The sequence below is a fragment of the Alosa alosa genome, chromosome 1, assembly GCF_017589495.1.
Source record: "Alosa alosa isolate M-15738 ecotype Scorff River chromosome 1, AALO_Geno_1.1, whole genome shotgun sequence".
In the NCBI taxonomy this organism is placed as follows: Eukaryota; Metazoa; Chordata; class Actinopteri; order Clupeiformes; family Clupeidae; genus Alosa; species Alosa alosa.
In genome coordinates, this window is record NC_063189.1 from 30,332,878 (window position 1) to 30,350,888 (window position 18,011).

The window sequence follows — 18,011 nt, forward strand, 5'->3', positions numbered from 1 at the left end:
AGATAGCCTTCATCTCAGCACAGGGTGTGTGTGTGTGTGTGTGTGTGTGTGTGTGTGTGTGTGTGTGTGTGTCTGTCTGTCTGTGTGTGTTGCTGTGTCCCCTCCACACCATCTCTCTCCAGGCCCTGTATCTGGCCATATCTTGTCCTTTGAGGACGTATATCTGCAGACATGTTATGGCTCCTGTGACCTGTTGCTACATGCACACTGCTGCTCTTCACCGCCCTCTCCCATGTCTTTACACACTGAGTGAAGGTGTGTGTGTGTGTGTGTGTGTGTGTGTGTGTGTGTGTGTGTGTGTGTGTGTGTGTGTGTGTGTGTGTGTGGCATTTCTTCCACCCTCATATGATATGGCCATCATACATCATAAGTGTGCATATCTTCTATCAGTGCCTGGTCTGCTGCAATAGTCAGTCATGATCAAATTAGAAGCTTCCCCCTGACCTGAAAAAGGTAAGTTGATACTTCAGATGCTGTTGCTAGGGGAGACGGCTGTTGCCTTTTTCAGGCCTGGGAAAATGTGAGTTGTCACGCGCACACTTCAGAAAGCCCCCACAGACACACACACACACTTCAAAAAACCCACTCAGACACGCACACACACATATACACGCACACACACACACACATCCACTCTGTTCCACAGGTCAATAGCAGCATAATTGCTAATGCACATGACACTCAGCACCCTCACGGTCTCTGATGAGCCAGGGCCATGACCAGCAAGCCAGCTAGCCTGCACATGTCCTCCTTAAATCAGCTGCGTCCCACTCACCTTGGCCCGCCCCATGGCTCCCCCAAAAGTAAGATATGCCTTACATAACGTGTTGTTAGTTCAAGCTTTCCAACCATCAGGGATAATAACTTAGAATAAGTTATGAGTAAATATGCTTTCTCTGGATGTGTCTGTGCCTCTCTCTCTCTCTTTGAGTCTCTTTCACTCTCTCTCTCTCTCTCTCTCTTTGACTCTCTCTGGGTCTCTCTGTCTCTGGGTCTGTGTCGGCCCCTGTCTCCCTGGCGGTGGGCCCTAATTATGGGGTATGTGCGGAGGACTGGGGAGCCTGCCTGCCTGGCCGGGGCCAATGAGGAGGTGGTGAAAGGGCAGCATTTTTTATTTGTGAGCAAACGTCTCCCTGGCGGCTTGGGTTGCGCCTTCCTCATAATCCAGCACTCCAGTGGAGTGTGTGTGTGTGTATGTGTGTGTGTGTGTGTGTGTGTGTGTGAGTGGAGCAAAAAATGTACATGACTCGCTTCATAATACAGTGTGTCCTCAGTTCCTCTCGGCCTCCGGTCCAATACTATTCCGCTCTCTGGGTCCAGTTGTTGTTGCCATGTTGTTCTCCTTCTCTCCTGTGATGGATGCCTGGGGCCCTGACATGGTGCTCTGTCTGAGCCACAGGGAGCATGAGGTGTCCAGCCCTGCCATGGAGGGGTAGAGATGGACCTACAGTTTTATCTTTATCACCATATCATGACTTGTTTGGTTCTTTGCTTCATATCAGTTTTTTTTTTTACATGTTGTTGTGAAAAAGAGAATCTTTATTTCCATTTATTTTCTGATTCCAGAGAATGTTTCTGTGTATGTGCTTCCTCTGCTGTAGCTTGAAATTTCAGGATGAACATAAAATCCACTATAACCTTTACACGTGAACTTAATGTGACCTTCTGTAAACTTTTGAATGTGCATGTCCAACAGTTCAATGTTTCAGTACTTTAAATTTTATCCGAAAGCCAGATATCCCTAACTTTTTGTTACCGGATATGTATATATATTATAGTGTAATATAGGGGCTCTTACTCCTACTCTCTCTGTTTCTCTCTCTCACACACACACACACACACACACACACACTCAGAGCAGGGCTGTCATCAGAGAATGCACCGGAGAGCATGCCCCATATGTGCCAGTGTTTGTGTGTGTGAAGAGCCTTGTTGCTGTGGGCCTCTGGAAAATGAGTTTGTGATCAGGCTCGTGGAATGTTGTACACACCAGCTTAGTAAGGACTAATAAGCAGACACACACACACACACACACACACTCCCTGTCTGGCAGCTGCATACATACCTACAGGTAAAGCTCATGTCTCTCCACCACAATCCCCCACCCCCATCTCTCTGTCTCTCCCTGAATGTGGACTATTATGTTTTTGGCTCCTCTCCCTGCGTATCACGTGGAGGCTTGTGGTCAGTGAGCATACAGCTGCTCAACATCCGTGATTTTCTCTCTCTCTCTGCCTCTCTCCCTCACTCTTCCCCTCTCCCTCTCCTAACTCACACTGTTTTCACTCTTTCCTTCCTCTCTTTGCCTCCCCCTTCTCTCTCTCTCCTTCCCTCTCTTTCCCCCCCTCTCCCTCTCCTAACTCACACTGTTTTCACTCTTTCCTTCCTCTCTTTGCCCTCTCTTTCCCTCCATCTCCGTCTGACTCTCTAGAATGTTGTGTCACACCAGTGCTGCGTTCCGTAGTGCTGACCTCTATTGTTTTGTAGTCAGATGACCCTTCAGTAGATTTGCTCTTCTGATGAGTTCTGAGAAATCGACGCGCTTACTGGCCTCGGTGGCCTCCTGGTCAGACACATTTATTACGTCTGGTCAGTTAGCGTCCTGTACATCTCACTCAGGCCCTTTCCAAAGCTATTTTCTTTGCTCATTGCTGTGGAGTAAAGAGGTAGATGAAGATAAGGACGTAAGGAGGGACTGGAGGAGGCGGTCAGAGGCGGTCAGTTTCCATAACATGCACATGCCTAAGGAGCTGCAGAGCTCGGCTGAGAGGCTGCCAGGGATGCTGCTACTCAGAGAGAGAGGGCGATAAGGGGTAAGGGGCTCCTGACATACAGTAGAGGTGGTGACCAGTGGGTATTACACTATGTTATTGCCATTTGCTGCAGCACTTATGAGTGAATGAGAAAGGATGAAGGAAGAGAAAAAAAGAAAAGAGAGAAATAAAGAAAGACAAATAAATAAAGGCTGTACAGAAATAGAGCTCTCAGCATTTCATCTGTCATCTGAGGGCTGTCTGCTCTGATTCTGTCTTACTACTGTTGGCTTCCTTCACCTACCCATCTCTCTCCTCTCCTCCTCCTCCTCTTTCTCCTCTCCTCCTCCACCACTCCCCTCTACTCCTGCGTTTTTCCACTTCAGGCTCCTCTCTGCCTCACAGGCTGACTGATGTCTCACTACAATAACACCTTGGCTGCTGAATGGAGAAAGCAGACACATTGCCTCACTCTCCCGGCACGAGCGGCGACAGCCCTTTGAAATGTGCCAGTGTGTGTTTGGGTTTTTGGGGGTTGGGGTGAGGGGGCATGACATTGTTTTCCGATGGAACCCTCGAGAGGGCAGGTGTGGGCTCGTGGTGGCGTTGGTCTCGTGTGGAGAATGTGCCCTTTGTTTGTAGCATGCTGTAGCTCAGGCTTTCTGCCTTATTTGTCTGGCCTGCTCATGATGGCCACATGAAGGAGGCTTCTTCTTCTCTGGCGCTTTGTGTCTGAACAGCGACGGCCGCCGTGCTCTGTCTGTGGAGACAAAGCAGACGAGGACAGGAAAGAGCGCTTGGAGACGGTGGAGAGTTTCATTTGTGCATCTGTGATGGTAACGTGTGTATGTGTGTGTGTGTGTGTGTGTGTGTGTGTGTGTGTGTGTGTGTGTGTGTATGTTTTGCCCACTGTTTCAGGAAGGGTGGGCCTGCAGGAACCATGGTGTGGGTCAGACAGTCTGACACACAAAGCAGTGGACACACATTGAGGCTGACACAGACGTGCTCCTCTCACCAAACAAGCGCCCACTACCAGCTGGCCCTTCCGCTCTCTTTTTTAAGTGTATTTATTTGGCTTTGGCCTTTATTCATTAGGACAGTGAAGAGTTACAGGAAATGAGTAGGAGGGAGGCGTGGGGTGGGATCGGAGTGGAACAGACGCTCTCTTGCTCATTTGCTCAGTGTTGTTATTGTTGGGTGGTACAGACGCTCTCTTGCTCATTTGATCAGTGTTGTTATTGTTGGGTGGTACAGACGCTCTCTTGCTCATTTGATCAGTGTTGTTATTGTTGGGTGGTACAGACGCTCTCTTGCTCATTTGATCAGTGTTGTTATTGTTGGGTGGTACAGATGCTCACTTGCTCTCTTGCTCACTTGATCGGTGCTGATTGGTGGTTTTCTTCTCTTGCTAAACGAATCTTATGATGGGAGCGAACATGTCGACAAGCTGCCTCTCCTCCACAGCTGATAGAGGCTACAGGTGTACGTATGTGTGTGTGTGTGTGTGTGTGTGTGTGTGTGTGTGTGTGTGTGTGTGTGTGTGTGTGTGTTGTCCCTCCTCCGGTTTGGGCAGTATAGAGGTCTGTATGAGGAGGGGGAAGAGGAGGAGAAGGAAGGGGGGCGAAGGCAGCAAATCCAAACAGTAACAGAGAGAAACCCATGGCAACCCAGGCTATATTCTGGGGAAAACACCTGTCAGTAGGCTGATTATGTTTCACTTGATTGATTGCTTGAAGGCGAGAAATTGGCTGTCATCCTGCGTAAAGGAAAAACACAACAGTGACAGAGCCCCTGTTTTTAGTGAAGTTTGCTCTCTCTCAATCACTCTCTCTCTCTCACTCTCTCTCTTTCTTCATCTTGCGTGCTTTTTCAGAAACAATCTCTCTTTCTCTCTCTCACACACACACACACACACTGAGCATATCTCTGTGTGTGTGGGGGGGGGGTGGTTAGTTGGGTAAGAAAACACCAGTGGACCACCAACAGCATTACAGTAATCTCATGGGCATGGTGGATTCAACTCCTCCTCCCTCCCTCCCTCCCAAGGATCTGTCCTTCTTCCCCTCCACACACACCCCACACACACACACACACACACACACACACACAGACACACGCACACACACAAACTGACAACAGACAAACACACACACACACACACACACAGAGAGGTTGTGTGGTTGTCCTGATTTATCCTTTGCAGTGGGTGGGGACAGATGCCTTATGATGGCTAAATCACAAGCTGGAAGTCTCTCAGCTGTTTTGTGGCACCCTCCATCCGCCCAACCCTTACCACCCCCCACCCTCAGCTCCACACACACACACTACCCCCCACCCCCAGCTCCACACACACACAGCACCCCCACCCACTCATCAGGCAGCTCCGCTGCATGCAAGACGTCTTGGTGTCAGTGAGAAACACGACTTTCTGGCCTCGACACTCACCCTAAACACACTGAACTTGATTTCACACATGAAACATGAAAGAGCCACAAATATCAAACTCTTCTGACTCACCACCTTCTGGGTGTTGTCCCAACACGTCCTTACTCTCTCTCTCTCTCTCTCTCTCTTTCTGCAGTGCTCTGTAGATGCAGCAGGTATTACATGTTGAATTGCTAACATGTTTAAAGAAGCAGAGTGAAGACGTGTAGCGAGCAGGGAAAAACACTGTGACCTGAGGCTTCAGAAATCTCACTGCAGTCCCCGTGCCAAAGCTAAGAGAAGAGAGAAGCAGAGAGATGAAAAGCAGATGAGAGTTAAAGAGGAGGAGGAGGATGAGGAGGAGGAGGAGGAGGACGAGGATGCCATGTGGAGGAGGAGGAGGAGGAGGATGCCATGTGGAGGAGGAGGAGGAGAAGGAGGACGAGGATGCCATGTGGAGGACTTGAGCCCATCTGTCTCCATCAACCCCCACACCCCTTGAAATAATAGTTTGTTTTGGGTGAGGTGCTTTGTCCACTGGTGATGAAGCCCATGCTTGTGTGTGTGCGTGTGTGTGCATGTGTCTGTATGTGTGTGTGTGTGTGTGTGTGTGTGTGTGTGTGTGTGTGCGTGCGTGTGTGCATGTTTGTGTGTCTGTATGTGTGTGTCTGTGTGTGTGTGTGTGTGTGTATGTGTTTGTTTGTGTGTGTGTGTTGGTGTATGTGTGTGTGTGTGTTGGTGTATGTGTGTGTGTGAGAGTGAAAGTGAGTTAAAGCGTATTAAAGGGAGAGGCCAGCACACAGAGGCTCCTTTTGTGTGCGGGACCAGAGAGGGAAATTGCTGTGAAAATGAGATAATGAGCCGAGTGGCTGGCACTCAACCCCCCCCCCACCCCGCTGCCCCTAACACCTCAGACTGGCACCAGGGAGCTGGGCATAGTCAAGTCAAGTCAAGTCAGTTTTATTTTTAAAGCGCATTTAACATGCACATAGTGCAACCCAAACCGCTCCAACAAACAAGACACATAACAAGACAAACGATGCCGGATGGAGCGGCATAGTCGCCAGCGTGCCCATGACATCAAGACATGACAAATACATTTAAAAAATAACAAATACAAAAAATGCTGGACGGAGCGGCGTAGTCGCCAGCGTACCCGTGACACCAAGACATACAAGACAGACAACAAAACAAATAAACAAATAAAAAGTGAAAAAAAAGAAAATATATTTAAAAGGGGAAAGGTGATTTTAAAATTAGTCCAATTTCCAAACCAGCTGAAAATGTCCGAGGGCAATGATGATCCGTGAAAACTGCACAGAGTGTTTTCGCAACCGATATGCCAACAAAGTTCTTTAACATTAGCAAATGATCAACCCGGTGAATTCACTGGCAGTCTGGAGATCACGTTAACGTTAGGCCTTGTAGACTGCAGTCTGGAGATCACTGGAAGCACAGTCTGAAGTAGTGGGCGATCTTGTAGATCCGCAACTCGGTGGACTTCTAACAGCGACCGTTTGTTACTCCGTGAGACTGCAGCTCCTCACCGCTAGGCTAACGTTAGTCTGCAGTTGGCATGGCAGCTCGCAGGTCAGCAACAGCTCTATGGCCACGGCAGATCTTTCGCAGAGTAGCTAGCCTAGGTCCAGCTGTCCTGAGAGATCCCCTCGACCAGACAGTGAAGTGCACCGTTCACGGATGGATGGAAGGATGTCAGAGGCCCAGCTAGGGCAAAAGCTAGCCATAGCAAGCTCCCAATGGACAAACGTCAACGACGTTTCAGCTGACTTAGAAGCAGTAAAAAGGACTAAGAATAACACGAAAACTATCAAAAATAACGTAAATAAATAGGGAAAACATTTAACTAGACAAACCAATACAAAAAAATAAACATGACATTACATAGAATTACGAACATTACATAAAAACAAACAAAAACATGATGCCAGACGGAGCGGTGTGTCTCGCCAGCATCCCCGTAACCTAGCAACGTCCCCGTAACCTGGCATAGAGCTCACTGTGTGTATGTCTGTGTTTCTGTGTTTGTTTGTTTTCACGCTGCATTACATACAGGCTTTTGTGTGTGTGTGTGTGTGTGTGTGTGTGTGTGTGTGTGTGTGTGTGTGTGTGTGTGTGTGTGTGTGTGGTGAGTTCGGCCAGGCAGTTTGTTGGAGAGCTTTTGAGACTCTTTGTGTATATGAGGCTGAGTGAAGGGGCATTAGGCCCCAAACACCGCACTCCCCCAGGGTGTGAGGACGCTGGCCCCAGGGGTCCTCTTCAGCCTCCTGTGCTAGATTCAAGAGACAGTCTTTACTTTCTGCTTCCTGACACACGGAGTCTCCACACAAGAGCCCCCCGCCCCAATGCCCTCGCACCTCATCCACACACTGAACAAGTGGCCAATTGTTGCGGCGTATGCTGCAAGGAATTTTTCAATTTACCTTTTTATCAGCTGTTGGAATCGACACTGAATTAAATAGGCATTCTTCGGAGAACTCAGGAAACCTCAAGCCACATGCAGACTGGGGAGAAATCCTGTGGGAGCGTGTGTGTGTTTGTGTGTGTGTGTGTGTGTGTGTGTGTATATGTATGTGTATATGTGTGTGTGTATGTGTGTGTGCATGTGTGTATGTGTGCATGGCGGTTAGGCTTGGGCTTGGGGAATGATGTGTCAGTAACTATTGATCCAACCCCATCACCTCTCTCCCATGCTGAGTCAGAATCTCATGTCTCCATCTCAGATTCACTGCAGCAGTCCTTGACGAGCACTTAGAGAAGTGTCCTTACCTTTGCCTTTCCACTGGGAGAGTCTTCAATCCCTTTGCATGCCCCCTCAGATCCAGTCTAAATGGGACTCCTAATTATAGCTGTTTGTAAGGGCCGCGGTGGCGTGGCTCTGCCAGAGGCCTCCATAGAGCCCGCATTAGCCGCTAAAGCAGGGGGATCCACCCATCAAAGGGGGCTAATGCGCGCCTCTTGTCGCCGGCTTAATCTCACCTCGCAGGGCTCTGCTCTGCGCTGGGCTGGGCTGGGAAGGGGGCTTTCACTTTTTCTCGCTCGCTTGTGGACTCTTTACGTAAGGGTGAGCTCATTGCAACCATGGCCTGCCTGCCTGCCTGGAGCCTCTCACATCCCCTAGGCCCCCCTCCCACACTGACGCAGGTGACTCTCTGTCTCTCTCTCTGGGTGCAGATGGCAGCTCTTTAAAGTGTGAATTACCTCTAGGTTGCTGCATTGTGATGGCACTGTGTGTGGCCAAGGCTTTTTCCAAACCCCTTGCTGTTTTTTTCCTCATTATTTCTTTTTTTTTCTCCCTGACTGGAACGTGCTGCTGCTCTATGGCTCCTTCCTTAACTCTTGCGAGGGACTGAAGTGAAGGGACTGAATTGCTGCAGTCAAACAGCGGTGCTTTCACTCTGTGGGTTTCCTGTGCTTCATTCTCTCCAGTGCAGTCCCTCCGCCATGTCTGAATCACTGATGGGATTCAGAGGAAAAAATGTGATTTCTTTCTCCTCAGGGGAAATAGTTCAGATGGTTGTGTCACTCCTCATTACTCCTCATAATCAGATAGGGAGAGAGGAACTCAAAGTGTTACTTATTACCGACCTGTTCTCCTGCCCTGATAGATGGCAGAGAGAAAGGGAGGGAGAGAGAGTGGGAGGAGAGACGGGAGGAACTCAAAGAGTATTACTGACTTCTCCTTCTCTGATAGATGGCAGAGAGAGCAAGAAAGAAAGAAAGAGAAAGAGAGAGAAAGAGAGAAAGAAAGAGAGAGAAAGAGTGGATGGAGTGGTAAGAAGGTCAGCTCAACAGCTGACTTCCTTCAACCTGTTTACTTTGCAGAGAAGTCACTGCAGAGAAGGTGGACAGCTAAATGGTTAAAAGGATATCAGTCAACCATGATCAACCCATTTCCTTGATGGAAGTCAGTGACCTCCTGACACTGATTAGTTTGTTCCTCTTGGATTCTGGCCTCCCCAGCACGCTTGGTCTCTAGGAGCCTCTAGCAGGAAGCCTGGCCTCTCTATCTGTCTCTCTCTCCCTCTCTCTCTTTCTCTCTCTGTCTCTCTCTCTCTCTCTGTCTCTCTCCCTCCCTCTCTCTCTCTCTGCTGTAGGCCTGGGCTCGGGCTCTCTCTCTCTCTCTCTCCGGAGGAGGTCCAGCTTAGCTGAATCACTGGAACGAGTGGCGCAATGCTTCTCCCAGCAACGTCATGCTGCTATGCCCATTCCTTCCTGACCTCCCTTCCTCCTCCTCCTCCTCCTCCTCCTCCTCCTTCTCCTCCTCCTCTTCCTCTCCGATATGCTCCTGCGGCTGGTCGATGGCTCCCTGGGGAGGTGGGGGGAGGAGAGGGTGCGGAGTGTGCTGGAGGGGTCCGGCTGGCTCTGCCACACGTCTCGTCATGGTCCTCCCTCCGTTTCCGCAAAGAGTCATTTCCTGTGGTGTGACTATTGCCCTCAGAGAGGGAGAGTGTGTGTGTGTGTGTGTGTGTGTGTGTGTGTGTGTGTGTGTGTGTGTGTGTGTGTGTGTTTTCACTGGAAGAGAGAAAGTACTGTGCACAGATACCTCTCCCATTTTCCAGCAACTGTTAGTTTGCTCAAGGCCAAGAGTCTCTGATGACTATTGGGATGGAGGCTGTTTTGAAGTCCTTCTGACTAATACTGGCCTCTCATTCCTCCTCTCTCTATCCTTCCCTCTCTCTCCCTCTTTCTCTCTCTCCCTTTAACCCTCTCGCTATCCCTTCTTTCCCTATTTTCTCCCTCTCCCCCACGGCTCCCATCACTTGTCACTTCATTATATAGTCATTGCGAAATAATAGCAAAGCTAAAGCTACTGAATGTGTCTCCATGGACCGTTGGCCTGTGATCACTCTCAGAGCAGGCCTGGCCCCTTCACAGAGCTCCTGCAGCGCACATTTGTGTTGGATCGATCGCGTTCCTTTAGTTTGGAGGACACACAGTAACTCCTCTGTCTGTGTTCTGCTTCGTGTCCAGAAGTCAAACGGAACACATCGATCTGCAGAATGATTTCTGTCCTCAGACGATGGCCTGGCTTATTTCAGTGTTCCTGAACGTCAGTGTTGAAGCTGTTGCAACCTAGCTAAGCCTCCTGGTTGGTGAGGGGGGGCCGGGGTGGAGGTTGGGGTATTGTAGTTGTTGATGAGACTGAGGTCAGATGTTTTGTTTGTGTCTCTCTGATGATGGGTTCACAATGGGTTCATATGTTCGTGTTGTGTTTCTTCGCAGGAGGGCAGTCCAGGAAACTTCTCCATGAATGTACGTCACAATGATGATGACAGACCAGATTCCACTGGACCTGCCCCCGCCTCTGCTGAACGGGGAGGTGCCCCTGATGCCGCACATGGTTAACGGAGACGGAGCGCAGCAGGTGAGGGGGACACCTGAGCACCAGGCATCCCTAATGGCATCAACCACACACAGACAAACATGGCTCCTGACACACACACACACACACACACACACACACACACACACACACACACACACACACACACACCTGAACTACACATCCCACATTAAATCCAACACACATGTCAATTTCCAAATGGTCTTTGTCCATCACCACGAATAGCTCCTGTAACGTAAATGCTTCAAATGTGAAGTGCAAACTCTCATGTTAGCATCACATGCTCACAAAAAACACGGAGGAAACGGTCTCTCGACTTGCAAGATCTAGCTGTGGAGTGTGGAACATGGACGTCAGTGTAAAATAACAAACGTTGGATGGAGATGAGACCCTGTGGAGGACAGTGTGTGTGTGTGTGTGTGAACATGGGTATGTTACATAACTGTGCTGGAGAGGGGTTCTGCGGTTGGGCTTTCCTCTCTGAGGCAGTGTTCCCCTCTCCCAGTGTTCTCCGTAGTCTTAGTAGAGTACACGCTCCGGTTTCCATGGCAACAGCAGCGAGAGACAACAGCAGCAGTAGTGCGCAGCGGCAGCAGCAGCAGACAGACTTATGATCAGGAAGTGGAAGGCAAGAGCTCCTCACAAGCTCCTCTGCAGTCGTGTTCTGTAGTGTGTGTGTGTGTGTGTGTGTGTGTGTGTGTGTGTGTGCGTGTGTGTGTGTGCTGTGGTGCACTGTGTGGAGTGGGACTCTGCCGGGAGGCCGCTGTTGCTGCTGCCGCTGCTGCCGCTGCTGCCGCTGCTGCCGCTGCTGAGGGAGAGAGAGATAGGGATGATGCAGAGATCATGAGGCTCTCGCCCGCATCCTGCCGGCACTACCTGTACATTACCTGCGCCCGACTGAGAGCCCACAGCCATGGCTGGCCAGCTCTATCAAGTCTGCAGGCACACGTGCTCCCTCAACAGCCTCCCTGCCCAGAACATGATGGTAAGATCAGCCTCCTGCCACCTGGGAGATCATTGATAACAGCTAGGTTTCTTATTGTCACTCTTCATTGATTGCCTTTGTTGACTCTGGGTTATAAGTGTTAATGTGTATTGTGTAAGTGTTTATTTAGCTGGTGTTTGTGTAGCTGTACCGTACCGTACGCACATTGTAGCCTTTTCGAGTGTCTTATATCACAGTTTAATAAAGAAGGTTTAATTGTTCTCTCACCTACTCGGGCTCTCCCTGTGAGCGTGCATGTACATGTTCTATCTGTTCCAGTGGGTTGTAAAATAAGTTCAAACATTTGTTTATCTGTTTCATTGTTTGGATAGTTGTGTTTTGTTTTCGCCACGGCAGGTCAGCTTTGCGTTGGTAGTTGAGCCGATTGGCGGGTCTTTTTCCCTGCTGGTTCTCTGAATGTGGACCAGCAGTGCCTCTGGCTGTTCTAACAGCTGTGAAAGGAACTGTTTCACCAGCCATTGGGCCCCATGGCAGTTCCTGGTGCTGTTCCATCATGCATAGCTGATTTGACATCTCTCTGGCAATTTATTCAGCTCCAGGGGCGCAAATGGCGATTTGATCAGTGACTTTGTGCTGTGTCTCATATTCTCTCGTTTTGATTCATTACATTTCTCATGGAGTGTCTCATTCCATCCCAAAGAGAAATTTTCCTCATCTCTTCCTGTTGTTACAGGTCTTTCTTGTTCAAGTCAACCCTGGAGAGACCTTCACCATACGGGCAGAGGATGGTTCACTGCAGTGCATCCAAGGTAGGTCTGAAAACCACCTGGTTCTCTGTCCTCCAGCTCCATCTCTCAGTAGCGAGTAGCGACGCCCTCCTGATTTGACTGGGTGCGGTGTCCATTGGTGCACCAGGTGCTTCTGGTGAATAGTGAAGACAATGGACAGCAGCGATTTGGTGGCATTGGAGAGTGGAGTTGGACCCCGCACACACACACACACACACATACACACACACACATACACACACACACGGACACACACGCACACACACACACCCACACACACCAGTCCTCTGCAGCCGTGCACAACTATTACTGCAGCTCTCCACTGAAGGTGTGGCCAAGCTCAAGAGGGGAGCTGTTTCACCACACAGCACTGCAACAACATACTGATCGAATCACTGGGGGCCGTTTGAACAGCCCAATGTGCTGAGCTGGTATTGCCCAAAACCATGGCAAATTGTGCTTAGTTGTGTTGACAGTGAGCACACATTCCAGAGACCTCAGAAAGGGCCTGTTATTATTAACTCTGCACTAAATAAGAGATAAGAGGTGACTTTTCCAAACGCTCTTCTTAGTAGAGGCTTTTGCAAGATGTTTTTGGGTTTTTTTTTACGTAGTTTATAAGTTAATGTGTCTTTGAGATCCTTCTTTAAACTATGTCGTAACACAAATATTTACCTGTGTAGGCGGTCCCCCTTTGACCTGGTAATCTCCTGCTTCAAGTGGGTGTTTGTGTGCTCGGTGATTATTGCTCATGTTTTACTTTACGCGCAAGAATGTCAATGAGTTTTTAATGTTTTTCTTGACCAATTTGTAAGTACTTTTAAGTACTTTTTTAGTCATGCTGGATGGATGTTGTGTGGATGTATTTGAATCTGTCCTGTTCTGAAATCCTGGTTAGTATGCACACTGTCCCCTCTTCCTCTGTCTTTTTGTCCTTAACCACTGAATAACTCCTTACATGTTCACACGTTGGCCGTTGGCCTTTTTCAGTTCACCCACACATCCGCACTCTCAGCTGGTATTACACAGGCTCTTGGTGTGAAAGGTACAAATGACTGGTCATCTCTCTTCCTTCGGTAATGAAGCCCTTACAGTATAAGTATAAGTATATATACTTTTTTGATCCCGTGAGGGAAATTTGGTCTCTGCATTTAACCCAATCGGTGAATTAGTGAAACACAAACAGCACACAGTGAACACACAGTGAGGTGACGCACACACTAATCCCAGCGCAGTGAGCTGCCTGCTACAACGGCGGCGCTCGGGGAGCAGTGAGGGGTAAGGTGCCTTGCTCAAGGGCACTTCAGCCGCGGCCCACTGGTCGGGGCTCGAACCGGCAACCCTCCGGTTACAAGTGCTAACCAGTGGGCCACGGCTGCCGAGAGAGAGAGAGAGAGAGAGAGAGAGAGAGAGAGAGAGAGAGAGAGAGAGAGAGAGAGCAGCAAGAGGGAGTGAGAGTGAGGGAGGAGAAAAGAGAGAGAGAGTGATGAGCAAAAGAGAGAAAGAGAGTGAGGAGAGAGAGAGAGAGAGAGAAAGAAAGAAAGAAAGAAAGAAAGAGCAGCAAGAGGGAGTGAGAGTGAGGGAGGAGAAAAGAGAGAGAGTAATGAGCAAAAGAGTGAAAGAGAGTGAGGAGAGAGAGAGGGGGGGTGCAAGAGAGAGTACTGTCCAGACAGCAGGCCCAGTCTGTGCTCTAATGAGATGCATGTGTCAGGGCGCGGAGCTCTTCTCCCTTACATAACAGTCCCAGCGGAGAGAGAGAGGGAGGGAGGGAGGGAGAGAGGGAGGGAGGGAGAGAGGGAGGAAGGGAGATGTGTGCCAGGCTCAGGCTAAACTGTTGCTGTTGCTTTTGCTGTGGCGGGGAGGGGAGGGGGGCTGCTGCTGGCTGCAGGCTGCAGGCTTCTGGCATCTGTCTGGTCTGCAGAGCAGATGGGTATGGAGGGGCTGGCCCCCGTTTATCAGGCCCTACGGGCCCAGGGCTCCACTCTGAGGGCCCAGGGCTCCACTCTGAGGTCGGCCTGACCGGAGCTTGGCATTTGTGTGGGTGTTCATTTCCTGACGAGAGCAACAGGTAGAAGGAGAGGTGAGCGTGATCACGCCTCCAATGTCCATTAGCTTCCACTCAGCCTCCGGCCTGACTGCTCTGAGTACTGTCATTCTGAGGCATTTGAATTTGTTTGTTCGTTTTTCAGAAAACCTTCACCCAAGGGCACTCTACTGGTGTGAAACCAACATTTAATGAGTCCAGATTTTTCTGATTGACTGGAATATTTTCTAAATGGATAGATTGCACTCCGGTACATTCTGGCCGACAATATCCTGCATATGGATGCTATATGCAATTATTAGTAGGGAACTCTGTAGGAAATATTCCAGTGATGACATTTGATGATTCTAAACAGATCTTTATCTATAAACGAGGCCTAATAGTGTCAGTTAGGAGACTGAAGGGAGGTCTCCAGAAATGCAGAGTACAACTGCACATGACCCTGTTTTCATGTTCATCAGTATGCCAGATCATAGAGTGCACACATGCACACGCACACACTCACAGCTACACAGACACACACACACACACACACACACACATTCACACTCACAGACACACACACACACACACACACACACACACACACACACACACACACACACACACACACACACATTCACACTCACAAACACACACATACTAACACACGCACACACACAAATACTAACACACACACACACACACACACACCCCACACACACATTCACACTCACAGACACACACATACTAACACACACACACACACACACACACACACACACACACACACACACACACACACACACACACACACACATCCGCTTTCTTAATGAGCAGAAGGGTAACATGCCTTGGAGGGACAATGGTGGCAAAACCAAAGACAAGTGAAGGGGTTGGTGAAACGATGGCTGTGAGTCCACAAGCAGTCCACAAAGGGGTCCAACACTCCACTCTCTCCCTCTCTGACTTTTTTCTGCGCAGAGAAAGGTCACTGGGTTTAATTAAAAGTGTGGAGTGAGGCTGTAGCTTGGTGGAGGAGCGTGCTTTTTAGAGAGAGAGCCTCTTTGTCATTATGCTAACCTCAGAGCAGAACCCTAGGTTTAGGATTTTATATAAAGTAACCACTGTTTAGCCTGTGGACCGCGCTGGCTTCACAGAGCACATAGAGAACGGCTTCTTTTCGGAGAGGCCCAGACGTGGCCAAGAAACCCTCAACCGGAGCCTCAGCCTGGGTAGGTGCACTCTCTCCTCTCCCTCACTCATTCACTCTCACTGGAGCCCTGAGCCAGGGACCCAAAGCCTCAGCGCAGACTCCAGACTTAAGAGATTTATTACGAGTTGAAGAGTGGAAAAGCAAAAAGCTCTACTGCATGTTAATTATGGACAGTGGAGATCCGTCAAGATGAGGGGCTTGAAAGTTACGTAACAACGCAGATAAAGGCAAGCTAACAGATGCTAAAGGCTCTTTTGTGTGTGTGTGCACGCAGCAGAAGGGCTTGGTGGGGGCTGGGGCCAGTGCAAAGTGAGAAGATTAGAGCGCCTAGCTACTGTGCACAGGAAAAGTGGGCGCCTCCACGCACATCCTGCTCACCCCCCCCCTCCTCCGAGCCACTCATTTCCTGCATCAGACATCAGCACGCCTGGCCTGCACAACAGCACAGCACAGCTTAGCGCTACAGCTCCGGCCTGCCTGTCTGCCTGTCTGCAAGTCAGATTGCACAACAACCTCAAGAGAAGCCCAGAAAACAGACACACACACTCACTCCCAAACCTTGTGCTCACATGTGGCCGTTCACCCAAACCTCTACACATATCACATGCAGCTTTTGCCTCAGCAGCTTGTCGTTCCTACGGGTACTTGACATTCGGTGCTGCTGTTGCTAACGCACATTAGCATTAGTGCTGCTAGCATTGTTAGCGCTGGTTAGCAGTCTGGGCCAAGAGCCAGCGTGCCTCTGCTCTACTGACTGGTAGGCAGCTTATTAGTCTGTGTCGGCACCCTCTTGTTTACTTGGGCTTGGGCCCGGCCCTATCTCTCTGCTAATTAGGCTGGAAGCAGGCTAACTGTAATCTTTGTGTTGTTTAAACAGGGTGACCTTTTTTTCTGTCTTTCTTCTTATCCCCCCCTCCACAGCCGTGTACCACAATCCTTTCCTGCCAGTTGGGCCACTCTCCAGAGCTTTCCCACACTCAAATCAAAGAAATAGCCTCTGATGGTCTGTTTGAGTTTGCTGTGTTCTTTGTTTGGAGATTCTTCTCCCAGCATTTGTTTTGTGTCTGTGTGTCTGTGTGTGTACGTGAGGTGTTTGCTTCACATATTTGTGTGTGTGTGTGTGTGTGTGTGTGTGTGTGTGTGTGTGTGTGTGTGTTGGAAGAGAGTCTGCCACCAGGAGCCTGGCAATGCCCTCACAAGTGTGTCTTCCTATTGCTTTCACCCCTGACTGCACTCTGTGTCAGGGTCATGATATTTAGTCTGAGGCATTTAGCCTTATTCAAAGGGTTTTGTGTGTGTGTGTGTGTGTGTGTGTGTGTGTGTTTGTGTAAGGTCAGGTGGACTTCTCTCTTTCTCTCAAATAATTTATATAATATATAAAAGGATATTTTATTGGCATGAATAAATAAAGCCATCACTGCCGAAGCTACAGGTATGACATGTTAAGTATCGACTTTGCGTTAAGTTAAGGTGTAATATTGCTGTATATTTATATCTAAATATAACTGTAAGGTGTAATATTGCTTTAAAGAAAAACAAGAACATAAAGAAAAAAGAAAAGAATAAAGAAAAATAAAAGGGCAATATATCTTACGTAATTAAAGCAACACCAAAGAACTTTTCCTCTGTCGCACGCCTGCTATTTGTTTATCCAGCAACGGCTTTGCAAATAACGATGTCCATAGACAAGGTAGAATATGTTGCATGATTTTATGAAAGTACGATGTATTTTGACATCATGCAAGTCAAATTTGTAGTTTCTTGTGTCTCATTCTATCGAACTACAACCCTACAACCCTACCCGCTACCAGATCTGGCAAACTTACATAGTGCGGTTATAGCCGATATGAGGGCCGCGAAGTGAATGCAGAAGTGCCGTTCACCCTGTTACGAGTTGATGAACCATGGAAACAATTTTGGAAACATTATTTTAAGGTACAAAAAACTCTTTGGTGTTGCTTTAAACAAACCTATACTGTGGCGGAATGCATAGTATTCACATAGTATTCACATGTACACACTGAGGATAAACCTACCAATATATTATACAGAAGTTAAAAGGCTGCTCTTGTTTTATGGCAGGTCTCTCTCTCTCTCTCTCTGTCTCTGTCTCTCTTCCCTCTCTCTCTCTCTCTCTCTCTCTCTGCCCCTCTCTGTCCCATCAGTGCTAAGGTATTCTGTGCGTGGCATTGAGTAATTGCGGACACTGACACTGGGCCCCATTGATGTGGTGGTCCTGCCAGCTGTGCTCTCTTCCTGTTTGTCATGCGGCCCCAGCGCAGCTAGATCAGTGCACCAGAGAGGGGCCCTTTCAAGTCCACTGCTCTCCGACAGATGTTGGCCATCCCCATTTGCACTGCCCCCTCTCCCACTCCTCCTCCTCTTTACTCGCCTCAGTCACTTTCGCTCGGCTTCTTCCTCTCTTTCCTCAAGCACACTAATAAGATGATTTCTGACTTTGTTTGTTTGCCTCTGTTTGTGTGTTTGTTTCTTTGT

At 48.9% G+C, this 18,011-nt stretch overlaps 1 protein-coding gene across 2 annotated transcripts in view; it reads left to right on the forward strand.

Annotated features, from left to right (window-relative positions):
• fndc3ba (fibronectin type III domain containing 3Ba) overlaps positions 1-18,011 on the forward strand; it is a 120,868-nt gene that overhangs the window by 18,541 nt on the left and 84,316 nt on the right. The window contains exons 2-3 of one of the 2 annotated variants that reach the window (XM_048246785.1): positions 10,422-10,563; positions 12,222-12,297. In XM_048246785.1, the coding sequence (XP_048102742.1) occupies positions 10,450-10,563; positions 12,222-12,297 (190 nt within the window). In that variant the 5' untranslated portion in view covers positions 10,422-10,449. Of the gene's footprint in view, positions 1-10,421; positions 10,564-11,295; positions 11,528-12,221; positions 12,298-18,011 lie in introns of those variants that run through there. The other variant, XM_048246792.1, reaches the window with a different exon arrangement.